Below are 22,053 nucleotides of genomic sequence, written 5' to 3'. Positions count from 1 at the left end.
TGGGTTTTAGTCTGGGTTTTAGTCTTGGTTTTAGTCTGGGTTTTAGTCTGGGTTTTAGTCTTGGTTTTAGTCTGGGTTTTAGTCTGGGTTTTAGTCTGGGTTTTAGTCTTGGTTTTAGTCTGGGTTTTAGTCTGGGTCTTGGTTTTAGTCTGGGTTTTAGTCTTGGTTTTAGTCTGGGTTTTAGTCTTGGTTTTAGTCTGGGTTTTAGTCTGGGTTTTAGTCTGGGTTTTAGTCTTGGTTTTAGTCTGGGTTTTAGTCTTGGTCTGGGTTTTAGTCTTGGTTTTAGTCTGGGTTTTAGTCTGGGTTTTAGTCTTGGTTTTAGTCTTGGTTTTAGTCTGGGTTTTAGTCTGGGTTTTAGTCTTGGTTTTAGTCTGGGTTTTAGTCTGGGTTTTAGTCTGGGTTTTAGTCTGGGTTTTAGTCTTGGTTTTAGTCTGAGTTTTAGTCTTGGTTTTAGTCTTGGTTTTAGTCTGGGTTTTAGTCTGGGTTTTAGTCTGGGTTTTAGTCTGGGTTTTAGTCTGGGTTTTAGTCTGGGTTTTAGTCTTGGTTTTAGTCTGGGTTTTAGTCTGGGTTTTAGTCTGGGTTTTAGTCTTGGTTTTAGTCTGGGTTTTAGTCTGGGTTTTAGTCTTGGTTTTAGTCTGGGTTTTAGTCTGGGTTTTAGTCTGGGTCTTGGTTTTAGTCTGGGTTTTAGTCTGGGTTTTAGTCTTGGTTTTAGTCTGGGTTTTAGTCTGGGTTTTAGTCTGGGTTTTAGTCTGGGTTTTAGTCTTGGTTTTAGTCTGAGTTTTAGTCTTGGTTTTAGTCTTGGTTTTAGTCTGGGTTTTAGTCTGGGTTTTAGTCTGGGTCTTGGTTTTAGTCTTGGTTTTAGTCTGGGTTTTAGTCTTGGTTTTAGTCTTGGTTTTAGTCTGGGTTTTAGTCTTGGTTTTAGTCTGGGTTTTAGTCTGGGTTTTAGTCTTGGTCTGGGTTTTAGTCTTGGTTTTAGTCTGGGTTTTAGTCTTGGTTTTAGTCTGGGTTTTAGTCTGGGTTTTAGTCTTGGTCTGGGTTTTAGTCTTGGTTTTAGTCTGGGTTTTAGTCTTGGTTTTAGTCTGGGTTTTAGTCTTGGTTTTAGTCTGGGTTTTAGTCTGGGTTTTAGTCTGGGTTTTAGTCTTGGTTTTAGTCTTGGTTTTAGTCTGGGTTTTAGTCTTGGTTTTAGTCTTGGTCTGGGTTTTAGTCTGGGTTTTAGTCTTGGTTTTAGTCTGGGTTTTAGTCTGGGTTTTAGTCTTGGTTTTAGTCTGGGTTTTAGTCTTGGTTTTAGTCTGGGTTTTAGTCTTGGTTTTAGTCTGGGTTTTAGTCTGGGTTTTAGTCTGGGTTTTAGTCTGGGTTTTAGTCTTGGTTTTAGTCTGGGTTTTAGTCTGGGTTTTAGTCTGGGTTTTAGTCTTGGTCTGGGTTTTAGTCTTGGTTTTAGTCTTGGTCTGGGTTTTAGTCTGGGTTTTAGTCTTGGTTTTAGTCTGGGTTTTAGTCTTGGTTTTAGTCTTGGTTTTAGTCTGGGTTTTAGTCTTGGTTTTAGTCTTGGTCTGGGTTTTAGTCTTGGTTTTAGTCTTGGTTTTAGTCTGGGTTTTAGTCTTGGTTTTAGTCTGGGTTTTAGTCTTGGTTTTAGTCTGGGTTTTAGTCTTGGTTTTAGTCTGGGTTTTAGTCTGGGTTTTAGTCTGGGTTTTAGTCTGGGTTTTAGTCTGGGTTTTAGTCTTGGTCTGGGTTTTAGTCTGGGTTTTAGTCTTGGTTTTAGTCTGGGTTTTAGTCTTGGTTTTAGTCTTGGTTTTAGTCTGGGTTTTAGTCTTGGTTTTAGTCTTGGTCTGGGTTTTAGTCTGGGTTTTAGTCTTGGTTTTAGTCTGGGTTTTAGTCTTGGTTTTAGTCTGGGTTTTAGTCTGGGTTTTAGTCTGGGTTTTAGTCTGGGTTTTAGTCTGGGTTTTAGTCTTGGTTTTAGTCTGGGTTTTAGTCTTGGTTTTAGTCTGGGTTTTAGTCTGGGTTTTAGTCTTGGTTTTAGTCTTGGTTTTAGTCTGGGTTTTAGTCTGGGTTTTAGTCTTGGTTTTAGTCTGGGTTTTAGTCTGGGTTTTAGTCTGGGTTTTAGTCTGGGTTTTAGTCTGGGTTTTAGTCTTGGTTTTAGTCTGGGTTTTAGTCTGGGTTTTAGTCTGGGTTTTAGTCTTGGTTTTAGTCTGGGTTTTAGTCTGGGTTTTAGTCTTGGTTTTAGTCTGGGTTTTAGTCTGGGTTTTAGTCTGGGTTTTAGTCTTGGTTTTAGTCTGGGTTTTAGTCTGGGTCTTGGTTTTAGTCTGGGTTTTAGTCTTGGTTTTAGTCTGGGTTTTAGTCTTGGTTTTAGTCTGGGTTTTAGTCTGGGTTTTAGTCTGGGTTTTAGTCTTGGTTTTAGTCTGGGTTTTAGTCTTGGTCTGGGTTTTAGTCTTGGTTTTAGTCTGGGTTTTAGTCTGGGTTTTAGTCTGGGTTTTAGTCTTGGTTTTAGTCTGAGTTTTAGTCTTGGTTTTAGTCTTGGTTTTAGTCTGGGTTTTAGTCTGGGTTTTAGTCTGGGTTTTAGTCTGGGTTTTAGTCTGGGTTTTAGTCTTGGTTTTAGTCTGGGTTTTAGTCTGGGTTTTAGTCTTGGTCTGGGTTTTAGTCTTGGTTTTAGTCTGGGTTTTAGTCTGGGTTTTAGTCTGGGTTTTAGTCTTGGTTTTAGTCTGGGTTTTAGTCTGGGTTTTAGTCTGGGTTTTAGTCTTGGTTTTAGTCTTGGTTTTAGTCTGGGTCTGGGTTTTAGTCTTGGTTTTAGTCTTGGTTTTAGTCTGGGTTTTAGTCTGGGTTTTAGTCTTGGTTTTAGTCTGGGTTTTAGTCTGGGTTTTAGTCTTGGTTTTAGTCTTGGTCTGGGTTTTAGTCTGGGTTTTAGTCTGGGTTTTAGTCTTGGTTTTAGTCTGGGTTTTAGTCTGGGTTTTAGTCTTGGTTTTAGTCTTGGTTTTAGTCTTGGTTTTAGTCTGGGTTTTAGTCTGGGTTTTAGTCTGGGTTTTAGTCTGGGTTTTAGTCTTGGTTTTAGTCTGGGTTTTAGTCTTGGTCTGGGTTTTAGTCTTGGTTTTAGTCTGGGTTTTAGTCTTGGTTTTAGTCTGGGTTTTAGTCTTGGTTTTAGTCTGGGTTTTAGTCTGGGTTTTAGTCTGGGTTTTAGTCTGGGTTTTAGTCTTGGTTTTAGTCTGGGTTTTAGTCTTGGTCTGGGTTTTAGTCTTGGTTTTAGTCTGGGTTTTAGTCTTGGTTTTAGTCTGGGTTTTAGTCTTGGTTTTAGTCTGGGTTTTAGTCTGGGTCTTGGTTTTAGTCTTGGTTTTAGTCTGGGTTTTAGTCTGGGTTTTAGTCTTGGTTTTAGTCTGGGTTTTAGTCTGGGTTTTAGTCTTGGTCTGGGTTTTAGTCTTGGTTTTAGTCTGGGTTTTAGTCTTGGTTTTAGTCTGGGTTTTAGTCTTGGTTTTAGTCTGGGTTTTAGTCTGGGTCTTGGTTTTAGTCTTGGTTTTAGTCTGGGTTTTAGTCTTGGTTTTAGTCTTGGTTTTAGTCTGGGTTTTAGTCTGGGTTTTAGTCTGGGTTTTAGTCTTGGTTTTAGTCTGAGTTTTAGTCTTGGTTTTAGTCTTGGTCTGGGTTTTAGTCTGGGTTTTAGTCTTGGTTTTAGTCTGGGTTTTAGTCTTGGTTTTAGTCTTGGTTTTAGTCTGGGTTTTAGTCTTGGTTTTAGTCTTGGTTTTAGTCTGGGTTTTAGTCTGGGTTTTAGTCTTGGTTTTAGTCTGGGTTTTAGTCTGGGTTTTAGTCTGGGTTTTAGTCTGGGTTTTAGTCTTGGTTTTAGTCTGGGTTTTAGTCTGGGTTTTAGTCTGGGTTTTAGTCTTGGTCTGGGTTTTAGTCTTGGTTTTAGTCTTGGTCTGGGTTTTAGTCTGGGTTTTAGTCTTGGTTTTAGTCTGGGTTTTAGTCTTGGTTTTAGTCTTGGTTTTAGTCTGGGTTTTAGTCTTGGTTTTAGTCTGGGTTTTAGTCTTGGTTTTAGTCTTGGTTTTAGTCTGGGTTTTAGTCTGGGTTTTAGTCTGGGTCTGGGTTTTAGTCTGGGTTTTAGTCTTGGTCTGGGTTTTAGTCTGGGTTTTAGTCTGGGTTTTAGTCTGGGTCTGGGTTTTAGTCTGGGTTTTAGTCTTGGTTTTAGTCTTGGTTTTAGTCTTGGTTTTAGTCTGGGTTTTAGTCTTGGTTTTAGTCTGGGTTTTAGTCTGGGTTTTAGTCTTGGTTTTAGTCTTGGTTTTAGTCTTGGTTTTAGTCTGGGTTTTAGTCTTGGTTTTAGTCTGGGTTTTAGTCTTGGTTTTAGTCTGGGTTTTAGTCTTGGTTTTAGTCTGGGTTTTAGTCTGGGTTTTAGTCTGGGTTTTAGTCTGGGTTTTAGTCTGGGTTTTAGTCTTGGTCTGGGTTTTAGTCTGGGTTTTAGTCTTGGTTTTAGTCTGGGTTTTAGTCTTGGTTTTAGTCTTGGTTTTAGTCTGGGTTTTAGTCTTGGTTTTAGTCTGGGTTTTAGTCTTGGTTTTAGTCTGGGTTTTAGTCTGGGTTTTAGTCTTGGTTTTAGTCTTGGTTTTAGTCTGGGTTTTAGTCTGGGTTTTAGTCTTGGTTTTAGTCTGGGTTTTAGTCTGGGTTTTAGTCTGGGTTTTAGTCTGGGTTTTAGTCTGGGTTTTAGTCTGGGTTTTAGTCTGGGTTTTAGTCTTGGTTTTAGTCTGGGTTTTAGTCTGGGTCTTGGTTTTAGTCTGGGTTTTAGTCTTGGTTTTAGTCTGGGTTTTAGTCTTGGTTTTAGTCTGGGTTTTAGTCTGGGTTTTAGTCTGGGTTTTAGTCTTGGTTTTAGTCTGGGTTTTAGTCTTGGTCTGGGTTTTAGTCTTGGTTTTAGTCTGGGTTTTAGTCTGGGTTTTAGTCTTGGTTTTAGTCTTGGTTTTAGTCTGGGTTTTAGTCTGGGTTTTAGTCTGGGTTTTAGTCTTGGTTTTAGTCTGGGTTTTAGTCTGGGTTTTAGTCTTGGTTTTAGTCTTGGTCTGGGTTTTAGTCTTGGTTTTAGTCTGGGTTTTAGTCTTGGTTTTAGTCTGGGTTTTAGTCTGGGTTTTAGTCTTGGTTTTAGTCTGGGTTTTAGTCTGGGTTTTAGTCTGGGTTTTAGTCTGGGTTTTAGTCTGGGTTTTAGTCTTGGTTTTAGTCTGGGTTTTAGTCTGGGTTTTAGTCTGGGTTTTAGTCTTGGTTTTAGTCTGGGTTTTAGTCTGGGTTTTAGTCTTGGTTTTAGTCTGGGTTTTAGTCTGGGTTTTAGTCTGGGTCTTGGTTTTAGTCTGGGTTTTAGTCTGGGTTTTAGTCTTGGTTTTAGTCTGGGTTTTAGTCTGGGTTTTAGTCTGGGTTTTAGTCTGGGTTTTAGTCTTGGTTTTAGTCTGAGTTTTAGTCTTGGTTTTAGTCTTGGTTTTAGTCTGGGTTTTAGTCTGGGTTTTAGTCTGGGTTTTAGTCTGGGTTTTAGTCTGGGTTTTAGTCTTGGTTTTAGTCTGGGTTTTAGTCTGGGTTTTAGTCTTGGTCTGGGTTTTAGTCTTGGTTTTAGTCTGGGTTTTAGTCTGGGTTTTAGTCTGGGTTTTAGTCTTGGTTTTAGTCTGGGTTTTAGTCTGGGTCTGGGTTTTAGTCTTGGTTTTAGTCTTGGTTTTAGTCTGGGTTTTAGTCTGGGTTTTAGTCTTGGTTTTAGTCTGGGTTTTAGTCTGGGTTTTAGTCTGGGTTTTAGTCTTGGTTTTAGTCTGGGTTTTAGTCTGGGTTTTAGTCTTGGTTTTAGTCTTGGTTTTAGTCTGGGTTTTAGTCTGGGTTTTAGTCTTGGTCTGGGTTTTAGTCTTGGTTTTAGTCTTGGTTTTAGTCTGGGTTTTAGTCTGGGTTTTAGTCTTGGTTTTAGTCTGGGTTTTAGTCTGGGTTTTAGTCTGGGTTTTAGTCTGGGTTTTAGTCTTGGTTTTAGTCTTGGTTTTAGTCTGGGTTTTAGTCTGGGTTTTAGTCTGGGTTTTAGTCTGGGTTTTAGTCTTGGTTTTAGTCTGGGTTTTAGTCTGGGTTTTAGTCTTGGTTTTAGTCTGGGTTTTAGTCTTGGTTTTAGTCTGGGTTTTAGTCTGGGTTTTAGTCTTGGTTTTAGTCTGGGTTTTAGTCTTGGTTTTAGTCTGGGTTTTAGTCTGGGTTTTAGTCTGGGTTTTAGTCTTGGTTTTAGTCTGGGTTTTAGTCTGGGTCTTGGTTTTAGTCTGGGTTTTAGTCTGGGTTTTAGTCTGGGTTTTAGTCTGGGTTTTAGTCTGGGTTTTAGTCTTGGTTCGGGTCTGGGTCTTGGTTCGGGTCTTGGGTCTTGGTTCGGGTCTTGGTCTTGGTCTGGGTCTTGGAAAAGTTGAAAACGGCTGAAAACCAGGAAAAAGACGGACGTTTACTAAAAGATGAAGCTCATGGAAACCCCTGATGCTGAAGATCCACAGTGTGTTTGCGTTTGGTCCAGCTTGACCTCGTATGGACCGGTTCTTAGCTTTCAAATGTGAGCTCCAGTAAAGCTGAACCGGAGAGAATGTGCTCGGTTAACCTCTGAACTCCCGCCTGAACCGAGAGCTTTTTCTCCAGGTCAGCTTTACCCAAATCCTGTAGGCCAGTGTAACATTTGAAAGCTAAGACCTACAAAACTCATCTGAATGGATCTTTTTCCTCACGTCATCAGATTCTTTTTCCATCATTTTTTTTTGGTATTTAAGTCATTTTTGTAACTTTTTTGTCTTTTTTTTTCTTCATTTTTTTTTCACTTTGTCAAATTTTTGTCGATTTTTTGTCACTTTTTTGTCACATTTTTGTCACATTTTTGTCATTTTTTGTCAAATTTTTGTCAAATTTTTGTCCAATTTTTGTCAATTTTTTGTCTTTTTTTGTCACATTTTTGTCACATTTTTGTCATTTTTTTGTCACATTTTTTGTCATTTTTTGTCATTTTTTTGTCACATTTTTGTCATTTTTTTGTCACATTTTTTGTCACATTTTTTGTCACTTTTTTGTCACATTTTTGTCACATTTTTGTCACATTTTTGTCATTTTTTTGTCACATTTTTGTCGTTTTTTTGTCATTTTTTTGTCACATTTTTGTCTTTTTTTGTCACATTTTTGTCTTTTTTTTGTCATTTTTTTGTCATTTTTTTGTCACATTTTTGTCATTTTTTGTCAAATTTTTGTCAAATTTTTGTCTTTTTTTGTCACATTTTTGTCATTTTTTTGTCATTTTTTTGTCATTTTTTTGTCACATTTTTGTCATTTTTTGTCAAATTTTTGTCAAATTTTTGTCCAATTTTTGTCAATTTTTTGTCTTTTTTTGTCACATTTTTGTCATTTTTTTGTCACATTTTTTGTCATTTTTTGTCATTTTTTTGTCACATTTTTGTCATTTTTTTGTCACATTTTTTGTCACATTTTTTGTCACTTTTTTGTCACATTTTTGTCACATTTTTGTCATTTTTTTGTCACATTTTTGTCGTTTTTTTGTCATTTTTTTGTCACATTTTTGTCATTTTTTGTCAAATTTTTGTCAAATTTTTGTCTTTTTTTGTCACATTTTTGTCATTTTTTTGTCATTTTTTTGTCATTTTTTTGTCACATTTTTTGTCAAATTTTTGTCAAATTTTTGTCTTTTTTTGTCACATTTTTGTCATTTTTTTGTCATTTTTTTGTCATTTTTTTGTCACATTTTTGTCATTTTTTTGTCATTTTTTTGTCAATTTTTCGTCATTGTTTTCGTCTCTGTCTCTATTTTCACACCTTTTTCCCTGAAGCTTTTGGATTGGGGTAAAGCCAAACAGGAGAAAACGCTCTCGGCTCAGGCGGGAGTTAAGGGGTTAACACTGCATTACTATAAAAGTTCTGGAACAAAAGCTTCTCATCTGCATTTCCATTACGGATCATGAGCTGATTACTAATGACGTCACAGGTGGAGAAAAGAGGGGCGCGCGCGGTGTCGAACCCCCCCGCGCTGCTCCGGCTCCACAGGTGCGCACACATCGGACATTTTGTTCCAACTTGGCGTTTCTCCCCTGACGCCTCTGGAGTTCCTCAGACTCCCCCAGACTCCCTGCGCTTCAGCCTCACGCGCGCCCACGCCGCGTCTGCCCGCACGCGGGGGCCCCCAGGTCGCGGAAAAGTGACCTGACTTGGCCCCTTGAACCCAGCGCTCCCCCCCCCGTCCCCACACAGCCCGCTTCACTCCTCCTCCTCCTCCTCCTCCTCCTCCTGCCCCACACGGGTTCACCATCCCCGGCCTCTGCGCCATGCTCCCCCGCGCGCGCAGCCCCCGGGCACCGCCGTCCCTCCGGCTCCGTGTCCCGGGATGACCTGTTGATGTCGGCCGAGGATGGAGCGCCAGACTCGGCTGCAGACGCGCCCGCCCCCTCGGTAACACCGGCGCGTAATGGCTGCTCGGTCTCAGTGAAATAAATAAACCCGGCTATACCATGAGCGACATTTTGGGGAGGGGGCCGCGCGCGCGTGACTGTCCCGCACCCAAACACTCCCACAAAGATTTTTTTTTTTTTTTTTTTTTTACTCCAGATAACGCGATTCTTGCACTTCTGTGGCGCCGCGCGAGGCTGCAGTTTCGCAACAGATCTGCTTCATTCCTGGGGGGTTTCGGCACCGGAGCCCCCCCAAGACAAAACTCTGCATTGAAAAACGAGCGCAGACACGGGACAGACACACGTTGTTACCCCCCCCTCCCTTCTCCAAAATGTCGCCGGGAGGAGAGGCGTGCAGCTCGGCCGGAGCGACGCGGCGCGCGGGGGGAGCCGAGGCGGGATCACGCCGCTGAACTCCATCCATTTTGGGGCTGTTTTCGGGGCAGGATTGTCGCCGTGTCGCGCGGGATTGACGGAGGAGAAGCGTCGGGGGTTTTTGTGTGTCCCCCCCCCGTCCCCTGTCTCTGCGCTAAAGACGCCCCAGGAGGAGTCCCGTCCCCCCCCCCCCGGGCGCTGGAGACCGGCTCTGGCCGCCTCACGCCGCGCCTCCGCCCGCCACGTCGCGACTCTGCCTCCCGCCGCCCCGGACGAAGCTCCCGCCGCACTTTACGTGAGCTCCACAAATACGTGATTGAAATGTTGGATGATATTGTGAAGTTTTGCCCCCCCCCCCGGACCCCCGACCCCCCCGCCCCGCCGGTGTCGCTGTTTCTGGGGCTGATTTGGTGCCACAGACGGAGAACAGTTGATGAAATTGATTCCCAAAAGCCAGTGCTAACTTTAGCTTTAGCTGCTACATGCTAACAGTGACCTTTAACCCCCCGAAGCAGGAACTGATCTGGTTGTGATTGTTTTTTTTGTTGTTTTTTTAATTTTTTTAAATTCAAATACAAACAAAAAAGGTACAGCGTAAAGACCTCACTATGTTCAGTGCACATAATAAAGAAAATATATATATATTTTTTTAAAAGAACATGGGGCAGGTTATATACAAAAAAATAAATAAAAATAAAAAAAATGTAAAGGGGCATTTCATTCTATAAGATTGTCTATAAAAGAAGCCAGTTTTTCAGCAATAATAGAGATTTATAAAAAAGTTTCAGCTCATTCGTCCAGTGAGTGATGTTCGGTTTTGTCTTGAACGACATTTATGTAAATAATGTTCGCTTAACAAAATAATAATATTAAGACCAAAATCATTATGATTATTGCGAAAAAATACCATATTTTATATCATTAATTGTTATATTGATAATCCGAGTTCCTTTGGAGACGATTCATTGTTGAAAGTCCAGGACGACGTCACACAAACAAAAAAGATCTAAATCTTCTGGTTCACTTTCACAAAAGCTACAGTTTCCTACATCCATTTTAAATCTCTGTTTTAAAAAACTACTAGTTAATTTCTTTCATCTTTAGCGGGACTGGGAATTTTAAATATTTACATCTAATCTTTTTTACAATCTCCTTCCCAAAGTCTTTAAGAATATAATCTCTTTAGAGAGAGCTGGTTTGACAGTTGAGTAAACAGTTTCTTATATGTTTGTTGTTACATTTGTAATTCTGAAAATCAACACCATTAATGTAAAGTTGTCTTAAGGTAGGAGAGACTTTTGAATATATTACATCCTGCTTAATCACAGCTACAAGTGATGTTGGGAGAACTTTCACAATCGGTTTGAACTTATTCTGGGGGTTGTGATGGTTGAAATGCTGCTGTTGGTTTTAAAGCGGATTTTATGGATTTGTTTCTTGGACTTTGAGAGAAAAGAAACTGTCCTCACTGTCCACTCTGTCCACACTCTGTCCCCACTGTCCTCACTCTGTCCACACTGTCCTCACTCTGTCCTCACTCTGTCCTCACTGTCAGTTTAAGTCAGTGGTTCTCAACCTTTTGGAGCCGCGACCCCCATTATAACAGTTAAAGGGGTTCGTGACCCCCCGCCCGGGTCACACCGTGAGAAATCGGAACATTAGCCGACATCATTCTTAAAAAAACAACGAAAAAAACAAATGGCTAAAATAAAATTCATCAAATTACGAACATATAATGGCCGTCTGGTAAAATAGCAACACATGCGACAGTAAAATATTATAATATACCTATAATATATCTACATGATCTGGCCCAGGTTGAGAACCACTGGTTTAAGTGATGGTTGTTCAGGGAGGAGGTAAATGTGGGATCTTCTGTTTTCATCATGGATTTGAGTTAAGTGTAACTCTTAATGATTGTTTAAAGCAGGGGTCGGCAACGTCAGGCCCGGGGGCCATATCCGTCCCTCCAGCATAAAATCTTTGGCCCCCAAGATGATCTGAGAATATTATTGTATAATAGGGCTGAAACAACTAATCGATTAATCGACAACTAATCGATGACTAAAATAGTTGTCAACTATTCCGGTAATCGATTAATAATTTTCTAGTAAACACAGACTAAAATTGAGCAAAAAAGACATGACAATTATGTATTTTGGATGAAAACCTACTTTATTTTTAAAGTGAGGGTCTGCAGTGTTTTGTACATCGTAAATTTCATAAATATCTGTCTTTGTCTCGTCCAATCAGAAGCAGAATTAGCACAAAGAGCCTCCTACAAACGTTTACTTTAAGTTTACTCCATCCACATGTCCTCAAGCGGCGCCACTGTAGCTTTATGTGATAAAAAAATTGAAAAAAATGCCATTTCCATCACCTTTCACAGCCAAGCGATTAATCGATTAATCGTAAAAATAATCGGTCGATTAATCGATTACCAAAATAATTGTTAGTTGCAGCCCTAGTGTATAATATATAATAGTGTCAGTATTTTAAGAATGTCCCGCTCGGGCGTGTTTAATGTTAAACAGTGATTCCACACTGGGGGGTCGGGACCCAAAAGTGGGTCAGGGAACCATTTTCAGGGGGTCGTGAGTCTACAGGAACTTTTATTCAATGTTTTCCATCTGAATCTGCACAGAAACACTCACTGTCTGATAATGAAGGTTATTGGGTTGTTTTGATCATCATTTCAGTCTTAAAGCGAGACGCTGCAGGTGAACAGGGAAAAAATGTATATTTACAGATATCAATTTGAAACTGTTGCTGTCGATCACTGGCATAAATGTGAGAAAAAATACAAGTTTTCTGTCATTTTATCTTTTCATATCAGAACAAGGTGTTTAATGCCTAAAAATGCCCATACTTTCGGCGACGAAATCTGAATAATGGACAGAGCTACATTCAAAGTTATGGTTTCATTTTATTGATAAATGAGTTACCGAGACTTTCTCAGAGCGGATTTAGGATTTCTTGTTTAGTTTTAAAATAAGCTGTTTTTTAGTGGAAAAATGTGTAAAAATTTAATTTTCGCCTCATTTTTTGACATTCAAAACTCAATAAATGGGGCTTAAGGGTTTAAATAATAAAAAATCCCTCTGAAAAAATCTTCCAAATCTTGTTCAGTCCAAGGCTGGAAAATGTGAAGTCTTTAGGTCCGACTGACGTGGACATAGTGTCGCCACAATGACAGAAACATGGGTTTGAGAAAAAGGCCTTGAAATTGTGTTCTCCCATATAAGTCTATGGGGGAACATTGAATCAGCGCAACATTTAAACATGTTATTGTGAAGATTAGGCATGTTTTCTGTTTCAGGGTGAAAGTTTGTATGTTCAGAGACCAATGATTTGGCCCAAAACCTGAAAACTGGAAAAATTGAGTTTTGTCTGTAGTGTCTCCCCTTAAAGGGAAATGTACAGTTTATGTGGAAAATACAATATTCTATACGATATACGACACATGACAGTTTTCTTTGGGTCCTCGTCGTCTGAGGGTCATGTGGTCCCACAGCCCTGAACATGAACCACTGATGTAAAACACTTTGGGGACAATGTTGAGGTTCGGCCACGACACAAACTTTCCTCCCCCTGATTTAAAGCGATACTAGGGGGAGGGTCTTTCATCTCCCCTGGTGTCTCTGGCCAGAAAACCATGTTTGCAACTTTCCTGCCTCAAAGCTAACAGGCTAACGGGCAGAGCTAACTGTGGGCTAACGTCACTTAAACAGTATTTACAGCCAAGTTTGAGTGAAACTAATGATCTCCGTTGTGTGATTGGATGAACAATATCTTTGTCTTTTCTGTCAGTGCAGGATTTACTCTCACGGACGATTAATGAGTAAAAACCACAACATGCTACGACACCTGCAGTGGCGCTTACGGCCTCTAGGGGCAGGAGTTACTTAGTGCTGCTTTAACAGTTAGTCAGTGATGTGTGTGAAAACCATTTCTATATTTGAGCTCAGCCCTTTATAACCCTTTACACCATGGTCTGGGTGAATCCTGGACTCTGATTGGCTGGTGCATTATTTTGGTGTAACCGCACACGTAGTCCGGTAGTTAAATCACTGGGATGTCACTCCGCTGTGGCGTCGCCATAGCAACGCCTGACACAGCTGAGTCAGATAAAGGCGTAATTAGTGACTGACAGGAACGTATGAGATGGATTTAGTGTTTGCTAAATGTTTGTAGAGGAGAGTGAGCAGCTAGGTTAGCTACTGTTAATAACATATGAGCTTTACATTTCTATTGGAAACAAGCAACAAAACTGGAACAATGATGGAAATGTGACAGAAAAAGTGCCGAAAACTTGATGAAAAAGTGGCAAAAATGTCAAGAAATTGACAAAAAATGGGGAAAAAATGAAAAAAATGAAAAAAAAGAAAATAAAGAAAAAAAAAGAAAAAAAAAAGAAAAACATTAAAAAAATGAAAAAATAAAACAAAAATGAAAAAAACGACCAAAAACGACCAAAAATGACAAAAAACTACCAAAAAAACGACAAAAAATGACAAAAAAACGACAAAAAAAACGACAAAAAATGACAAAAAAATGACAAAAAAACGACAAAAAAACGACAAAAAAACGACAAAAAAACGACAAAAAAATGACAAAAAAAAATGAAAAAAAAAAAAACACAAAAAAATGTAAAAGGTAAATAACTCCTGCCCACGAGTGCCGCATATCGGTGTTTCCTTCCAGGGAAAAGTGTTTCCGGGTTAGTCCTGTTGTGTTGTGATTCTGTGCTGATGTTGTGTCGTTGAGCCTGACTGAGATCCTCGTAATAGCTGCGGAGAATGACTCGCTCTGAGACCAGCCTTCAGTGACCGGCTAATAACCCACACAAAATAGTCCCGTAGTCTGGCAGATTTAGTGACTTTAGTCAATGAAAAACACATTTATTATAAATGTTAGGTTTGTGGGACCCTGGTATAAGCGGATTAAACAACGAGGAGCCGCGTTAGACATTAGAATGCAGGAGGAACAACACTGTGTCGGGCGTTAGAACCGACTAATGCAGCTCCGAGGTGTTTAATCCTTACTTAATGTTTCTCCCTACACCCTTCTAGTGTTTTCTAAGCATTTGGAGGACAAATATCAACTTTATGTTTATTTAGTTTTTGATAGAGTTACCTGCCTTAAACCAGTCCGCCTCACACTGTTTGGATGTTTCTGTTTTAACACCAGTGAAGCCCCGCCCTCCTCAGTCGGTAAACGCTGATTATAGAAACATCCGTCACGTCAGCGGCGCCGCGTCGTGGAAGTAAATACACGTTCACAGTAAATGAGACACTTTTGAAGATCGGCTTCGTCTGAAAACACAAACACAAACACAAACCGAGAGGATCGAGCCGCGTCTCGCAGGAAAAGCCTCAAATTAACTTTTATAAATATCTCATTTTACTTTCCACCTCTGGGCAGAGATCGCGACTGAACCGTATTACACGAGCGCCTCCACTTGAACTAATGCGGCCCCTCCCTCCTCTCCCTCTGCACCCCCCCCGCCCCCCCTCGCTCTAAAGAGGCCCCTCAGGTCAAAGGTTAAGTGCCGCCGATTAGCCGCAGCTTTATTTAGTCTGAGAGTCGCTTTAACCTTTGACCCGGGGAAGTAAATCGTGACCTGTCAGTTCCTCCGAGGCTCCGGGCGGAGATTCATGTGGAATATCTGAATGTGATTTAAATAATGAAGGACAGACGTGAGGGGGGGGCCGGGAGAGAGGGGGGGGGGGGCTGGGAGAGCACACTTTCATAACTTTATTTACTTTGGGATTTATTTAAGGTTAGTGCTAGATGTTCTGCTCCGGAGGGACAGTCTGCTGTGAAAACGTGAGATATCATGACACAAATGAAGGTTAGGGCCAGGGAAATGGTTAACCTCTTAACTCCCGCCTGAACCCAGAGGAGCTTTTTCCTCACGTCATCACATTTTTTTTCCAACATTTTTTTGTTGGGGATTCAACTCATTTTTGTAACTTTTTTGTCATTTTTTCGTCAATTTTTAATCAATTTTTAATCAATTTTTTGTCACATTTTTGTCATTTTTTCGTCAATTTTTAATCAATTTTTAATCACATTTTCGTCCATTTTTTCGTCCATTTTTAATCATTTTATTTCATTTTTTTTCATTTTTTTTCATTTTTTTGTCATTTTTTCGTCAATTTTTCATCAATTTTTCATCAATTTTTCATCAATTTTTTGTCACATTTTTGTCATTTTTTCGTCAATTTTTTATCAATTTTTTGTCGCATATTTGTAATTTTTTAAAATCCATTTTTTGTCATTTTTTCGTCAATTTTTAATCCATTTTTTATCACATTTTTGTATTTTTTTTAATCAATTTTTTGTAATTTTTTTGTGACATTTTTGTCATTTTTTTGTCACTTTAATGTCAATTTCTTGTGACATTTTTGTGACATTTTGCCACTTTTTCATCAATTTTTCGTCACTTTGTTGTCAGTTTTTTATCACTTTTTTATCACATTTTGTCATTTTTTGTCACATTTTTGTCATTTTTTCGTCACATTTTTGTTACATTTTGTCACATTTTTATCATTTTTTTATCACATTTTGTCATTTTTTGTCACATTTTTGTCATTTTTTCGTCAATTTTTAATCCATTTTTTGTAAAAAAAATTTAATTAATTTTTTGTAATTTTTTTGTGACATTTTTGTCATTTTTTTGTCACATTTTTGTTACATTTTGTCACATTTTTATCATTTTTTCGTCAATTTTTTTGTCACATTTTTGTCACTTTTTTATCACATTTTGTCACTTTTTTGTCATTTTTTCGTCAATTTTTAATCCATTTTTTGTCACATTTTTGTAATTTTTTTTGTCACATTTTTGTCATTTTTTCGTCACTTTAATGTCAATTTCTTGTGACATTTTTGTGACATTTTTGCCACTTTTTCATCCATTTTTCGTCACTTTTTTCTCACATTTCCATCATTGTTTTCGTCTCAGTTTTGTTGCTATTTTCACACCTTTTTTCCAGAAGCTTTTGGATTGGGGTAAAGCCAAACTGGAGAAAATGTGCTCGGTTCAGGCGGGAGTTAAGGGGTTAACTTTAAGGATTGGGGTTATTTGTTTTTTTTTGACAAACCAACTCATAGATCTATACAAAATCCCAGCAGATAGACTGTCCCTCCGGAGCAGACGATCTAGCGCTAACCTTTTTTTAAACAGCGTAAGAGAAGCTACGAAGTGCGTCTGACACGAATAAACGATGTTCCCGTGTCATATTAAAATCTAATCATGTTGAGAAGCCAGTTTGTAACGTCAGTAATGTTTCCCTAAAGTCACAGGAAATAAGAAAACCCTAAAAAGTGTTCAGTCGGGTCAGTAAATGTGAGCTCGCAGCCGGTCTCCGCCACACGGCTAACGCTACAACAGCTAGCTAATGAGATGCTAACGTTCTTCACACCAGATATGATTAAAAACATACTAACATTACTTTACTGCTGCACTTTATCATGAGCTGCACTTCTCCACTGGGGGGCGCCCTCACTGTCTTCATCTGAACTCGGAGCCCTCGGGACGTCTCCGAGCTTCATGTTGTAATGACTAGGGCTGAAACAACTAATCGATTAATCGACGACTAATCGATTATTGAAATAGTCGACAACTATTTTAGTCATCGATTAATCGTTTTCTGGTTCACACAGACTCAAATAGAGGAAAAATGACATGAAAATGTAGTATTTTTGATGAAAACCTACTTTGTTTTCATAGTAAGTGTGTGTAGTTCACTTTGTACATTGTAAATTTCATGAATATCGGTTTGTGTTTCATCCGATCAGAAGCAGAATCAGCACCAAGAGCCTCCAACAAGGGCTGCTCGATTATTGAAAAAATAATAATCACGATTATTCAAACGATTATTTATACAAAAATCCATCAAAAAAGTGATGGATTTTTGACACTTTTTTGCTGGATTTTTGTCATTTTTTTGATGGATTTTTGTCATTTTTTTGATGGATTTTTGTCACTTTTTTGATGGATTTTTGTCATTTTTTTGCTGGATTTTTGTCACTTTTTTGATGGATTTTTGTCATTTTTTTGCTGGATTTTTGTCACTTTTTTAATGGATTTTTGTCATTTTTTTGCTGGATTTTTGTAACTTTTTTGATGGATTTTTGTCACATTTTTGATGGATTTTTTTAAAGGCAACAAATAATCGTTTGAATAATCGTGATTTCAATTATGACAAAAAATAATCGTGATTATTATTTTTTCAATAATCGAGCAGCCCTGCGTCTCAGTATATTCCCCTCGTCTTTAGCCGCTGCGTGCTACACATGTATACCAAACATGTGAGTATTTGTGAATGAAAGGCCAGGGAGCGCCGCCATGTTGGAGAGAAACCTACGCCTCACTTGTTTTAAAGTAAGACGTTAACTCTGTAAAAATCAGCTGCAGCGTCTCCGCCTTAATGGGGGAATAATCTTGTATCTTCCTTTTACACGGCCGTCTCTCCTCGTGTCTTATTAATAAGTGAAATATCATCCTCCATAAACGCTAAATGAGTTTCCCCTCCCGGGGCGCTCGTCCGGGGCCCGGAGCTGCTCTGGCACGTATTTAATTTACCGCGGGCTTTTGGCTGAGTGTGCAGACTCGCAGACTCGCACCTGGAGGAGCTCCGGCCCGGGCGGCGGCTGTGGAGCGGGAGATTAGGCCGTTTAATGGGAAAATCCATCTCTGGGCAATTTCACTGTCGTCAAACTCAATGTGGTTCGATGAGCGGCACAGACTGGCTTCATACTGTCCACGCCATCACATACTGTCCACGCCATCACTTTATAAAACACTGTTTATCACAAAGGGTTTCATCAGACTCAGATTCATCTTTGCTGCTTCAAAATGAGCAGAGGTTTAGTTTTAGTCGTGCTTTTTTTATAATTACATTAATCCAGCCTTGTTTCTGTTTGGACTTCTCCCCCTGGTGGTGCTTTTTTACTATGGTGGTTTCTCCTTCATTATAACCCCCACCTTAACCAAGCACATTTCTTCCCTTTCGATTTTTAACAAAATCTAAAAGCTTCTTGAAAAAGTGACAAAAAGAAGTAGAAAACGAGGATGAAAAACCTTTAAAAAATAACAAATAGAGCGTTCAAAATTCAGCATAAAAAGCACAAAAGAGGAACAGAAAATGACAAAAATCTGACGAAAAAACGACGAAAAAATGACAAAAATATGAGTAAAAAATGACAAAAATATGAGTAAAAAATGACAAAAATATGAGTAAAAAATGACAAAAATATGAGTAAAAAATGACAAAAATATGAGAAAAAAATGACAAAAATATGAGTAAAAAATGTGAAAAATATGAGTTAAAAATGTCAAAAATATGAGTAAAAAATGTCAAAAATATGAGTAAAAAATGTGAAAAATATGAGTAAGAAATGACAAAAATATGAGTAAAAAATGACAAAAATATGAGTAAAAAATGACAAAAATATGAGTAAAAAATGACAAAAATATGAGTAAAAAATGTCAAAAATATGAGTAAAAAATGACAAAAATATGAGTAAAAAATATCAAAAAAATGAGTAAAAATATGAGTAAAAATGAGTAAAAAATGACAAAAACATGAGTAAAAAATGTCAAAAACATGAGTAAAAAATGTGAAAAATATGAGTAAAGAATGTGAAAAATATGAGTAAAAAATGACAAAAATATGAGTTAAAAATATCAAAAATTTGAGTAAAAAATAACAAAAATCTGACGAAAAAAGACAAAAATCTGACGAAAACTACAAAAATGTCAAAGTCACAACGTGAGCAAAAAGATCCGTCTCCATCAGTTCTGTAGGGCCTAACTTTTAAATGAGGCGTTACTCTGGCCTATAGGCGGCAAGCTCCAGTCGATGAGCCTTTAGATTAGGGTAAAGCTGAACTGGAGAGAATGCGGTGGGAGTGAACAGATTCTGATGCGAATCTGACTCTCTGTGTGTGTGGTGTGGGCTTCTCCGACAGAGGCTTTGTTGACGCGCTGATTGACGGCAGGTGTTATGGTTGTTTTTCCTCAGTCTTTGTCTCTAAATTGCGGTTTTTTCGGCCAAACTCCGGCTCTGTGACTCTGACCGTCAGAAACCCGTCCAGAAACACTGAAGGTGCGACGGCGTGAAGCCCCTCATTGTTCCCTCGGCTTCAGTTTCCGTCTGACGAGTGGGAGGAGGCGGATCAGCGTCGATGTGCAAAACAAAGGAAATCATTGTGTTTAATTATGATGAACGTATGTCGGTGAGAAAGGCTTTTGTTTCAGCAAATTGTGTCAAAGCAGGAAAAATGTAACTAAAGCTGAACATCTGCACATCTGTTCCACGTGTCGCCTCATATACGGCGTCATGACGTGTTTGGCTTGTGTTGTGCAGCGCGAAAGAGGACAGAACAGCGCAGACTGGTCGCCTCTTCTACCCCAGCAGATAGTGCATTAGCTCTGACGAGGGCCGGGTCCTGTTAAACGGTTCCTACTCGGTACCGACCGGAAAGCTCCAGAGTGAGTCTAAAAACGCCTGAACTCATGAGCTGCTTCAGCAAATGCAGAAGCAAAGCTGTAACCACACTTTTTTAATACATTTTTGTCATTTTTTTGTCAATTTTTTATCAATTTTTTGACATTTTTTTGGTCACATTTTTGACATTTTTTTGTCATTTTTTTATCAATTTTTTGTCATTTTTTAATCAATTTTCAATCAATTTTTTGTCATTTTTTTGTCACATTTTTTGTCATTTTTTAATCAATTTTTTATCAATTTTTTTATCAATTTTTTGTCATTTTTTTGTCACATTTTTGTCATTTTTTTGTCACATTTATGTCACATTTTTGTCATTTTTTTGTCATTTTTTAATCAATTTTTTATCAATTTTTTGTCATTTTTTTGTCATTTTTTTGTCATTTTTTAATCAATTTTTTATCAATTTTTTATCAATTTTTTGTCATTTTTTTGGTCACATTTTTGACATTTTTTTGTCATTTTTGTTTCTAATTTTTATCACATTTTTGTAATTTTTTCGTCAATTTTTTATAAATTTTTTGTCCTTTTTTGTCACATTTTTGTCATTTTTTGTCACATTTTTCTCACATTTTTTGTCATTTTTTTGTCACATTTTTGTCATTTTTTGTCACATTTTTCTCACATTTTTTGTCATTTTTTTGTCAATTTTTAATTAAATTTTTGTAATTTTTTTGTCAGTTTCTTGTGACATTTTTGTGACATTTTTACCACTTTTTCATGAATTTTTCGTCCCTTTTTTGTCACATTTCCATCATTGTTTTCGTCTCAGTTTTGTTGCTATTTCCCAGAAGCTTTTGGATTGGGGTAAAGCCAAACTGGAGAAACTGTGCTCGGTTCAGGTGGGGGTTAAGGGGTTAAACAGGCTCGTTCTTCGATCCCCCATATTCTGTGTGGAGCGTTAGAACCCTCTAATGCGGCTCCGAGCTGTTTTATCCTGACTTATATTTTATCTACATGATCTGGCGACCTCCCACATTTGTCTCGCGACCCCCAGGTTGAGAACCACTGACCTAAAGTAATACAATAAAGCCACTGCTGCAGGTGTTTGTTTTACAGGATTATAGACCAGGCTTTTGGAAATAGTAAAGAGTAAATCACCATCGGCCTCAGAAAAACCCGGCTCTTCTTGTCTGTTTCCCCCCTTTATTGAAACAGCAGCTCAGTGAAGGGGAGCGAGGGGAGTGGGAGGGGCTCGGTGTTTGGATCTGGATGGATCTTAAAGCTCACGGCGCTGAGTGAGTGAGTGAGTGAGTGGAAATGTGAATGTGCTGACCTGGTTTCCCTCCCACTGACTCTGCAGATGAAGCTCTGGGACGTTCCTGCTCCAGCTCTGACTCAGGACGGTGGGTTCCCCCCCCCCCCCCGTGTTAAAGGTCAGAGGCTGCAGTGAAAGTCCTGACTCATTTACTAAAGGTTAAATCTCTTCCCTTTCCAGTTAGTCAGACTGAAACACGAAGCTAAACCACGGCTGAGAAGATTCCAAAACAGAAAACAGTAAATCTCTTATGGCTCCGAAATTATACACAAAGGTTTATAAAGTAAAACATGTAAAATAGGTACAAACCATTTTCACTGCACTTTCTCTGAGGCCTAGAGTCTCTGTCGCTTTCGGTCCCGGGGATGTCGGCCTTTTTATCGGCATCACAACATCACAACAAGAGCCGATAGTTTAACACAGACGCATCTCGTCACAGAAGGGGGCGTGGCTTCGCCGAGGGGGAAAATAGAATCTTTAGAGAAACACAATTTTCCACACTTTTTAGCCATTTTCTGGTGGAAAATGAACTTATTTATCACATAAATAAAGTCAAGTGTAAATCGGGCCCATATGGATATTTGCTCACAGCAGATTGTTCAGTAGAAGTGAAAAAACGGCAGTTGTAGCAAGCGCTAGCTAACCGTTAGCATTAGCCCGATGCTAACATGTAGCTTCATGTTAGCATTCTCCGTTATTTCTGTATTTATGGGCTGTTGATCCTCTTTGCTCCTCCCCATGCCTTTGTTTCTTTATTTAGTTGAAACTATTTTCATAATTCAGCGTTTGTTACAGTAGTTTTAGAATAATTAGAGAAAGTTTTTCAAAATTGTTTTCCCCCTGAACTGTTGTCGTCTGTATCCATTGAGGTGGAGCAACTGACGGTAACTATGGTAACTGTGGTAACTGACAAAATGCATATTTTTATGTCTTTGTTTTTTGGCTCATATCTCAGTCATTACTGGAGGAATCCACATGAAACAAAAACTGTCACAAAGTTCATCATCTCCTCTGTCACATATGAACTAATGTACAATTATTATCTCTGAAAAATGTCAAAAAGTGGTGACAATATGTGAAAACATGACCATGATGTTGTCCAATAGAAAAGACTTTCAGACATAAAAATAACATCTCAGGTTTGTGAATCCGATCACGATCAGACACTGAAGAGGAAAAACATTTGTCAATCTTCGTTTTGGAGATTTCTTACAAAAACTGTATTTCTCCCATAGAGTTGCATTGGCCCCGCCCTCCATCTGACATTATGACATCATCACATTCTACATCGTGAACGCCGCCTATTGAAAATATCCTAATATCGGCCGATAATATCAGCTGCTCGAGTGCGTCTCTGTCCCGGCTCGTCTCTGTCCCGGCTCGTCTCTGTCTCGACTCATCTCTGTCTTGTCTCGTCTCTGTCTTGTCTCGTCTCTGTCCCGGCTCGTCTCTGTCCCGGCTCGTCTCTGTCTCAGGCTCGTCTCTGTCCCGGCTCGTCTCTGTCCCGGCTCGTCTC

The 22,053-nt window shown here is 38.9% G+C and overlaps 1 protein-coding gene across 3 annotated transcripts in view; it reads left to right on the top strand.

Moving 5' to 3' along the window:
* The first annotated feature begins 8,294 nt into the window (after nucleotides 1-8,294).
* Nucleotides 8,295-22,053, top strand: part of LOC306960819 (nucleus accumbens-associated protein 1-like) — a 32,459-nt gene continuing 18,700 nt past the window's right edge. For 2 of the 3 annotated variants that reach the window (XM_079553394.1, XM_079553393.1), the window contains exon 1: nucleotides 8,295-8,388. In XM_079553394.1, the coding sequence (XP_079409520.1) occupies nucleotides 8,348-8,388 (41 nt within the window). In that variant the 5' untranslated portion in view covers nucleotides 8,295-8,347. Of the gene's footprint in view, nucleotides 8,389-8,960; nucleotides 9,058-22,053 lie in introns of those variants that run through there. The other variant, XM_079553395.1, reaches the window with a different exon arrangement.

Source organism: Gobius niger, assembly GCF_951799975.1.
Source record: "Gobius niger genome assembly, chromosome: 3".
Lineage (NCBI taxonomy): Eukaryota > Metazoa > Chordata > Actinopteri > Gobiiformes > Gobiidae > Gobius > Gobius niger.
The sequence above is the reverse complement of the archived record's forward strand: the minus strand, read 5'-3'. Positions and strand labels throughout refer to the sequence as shown.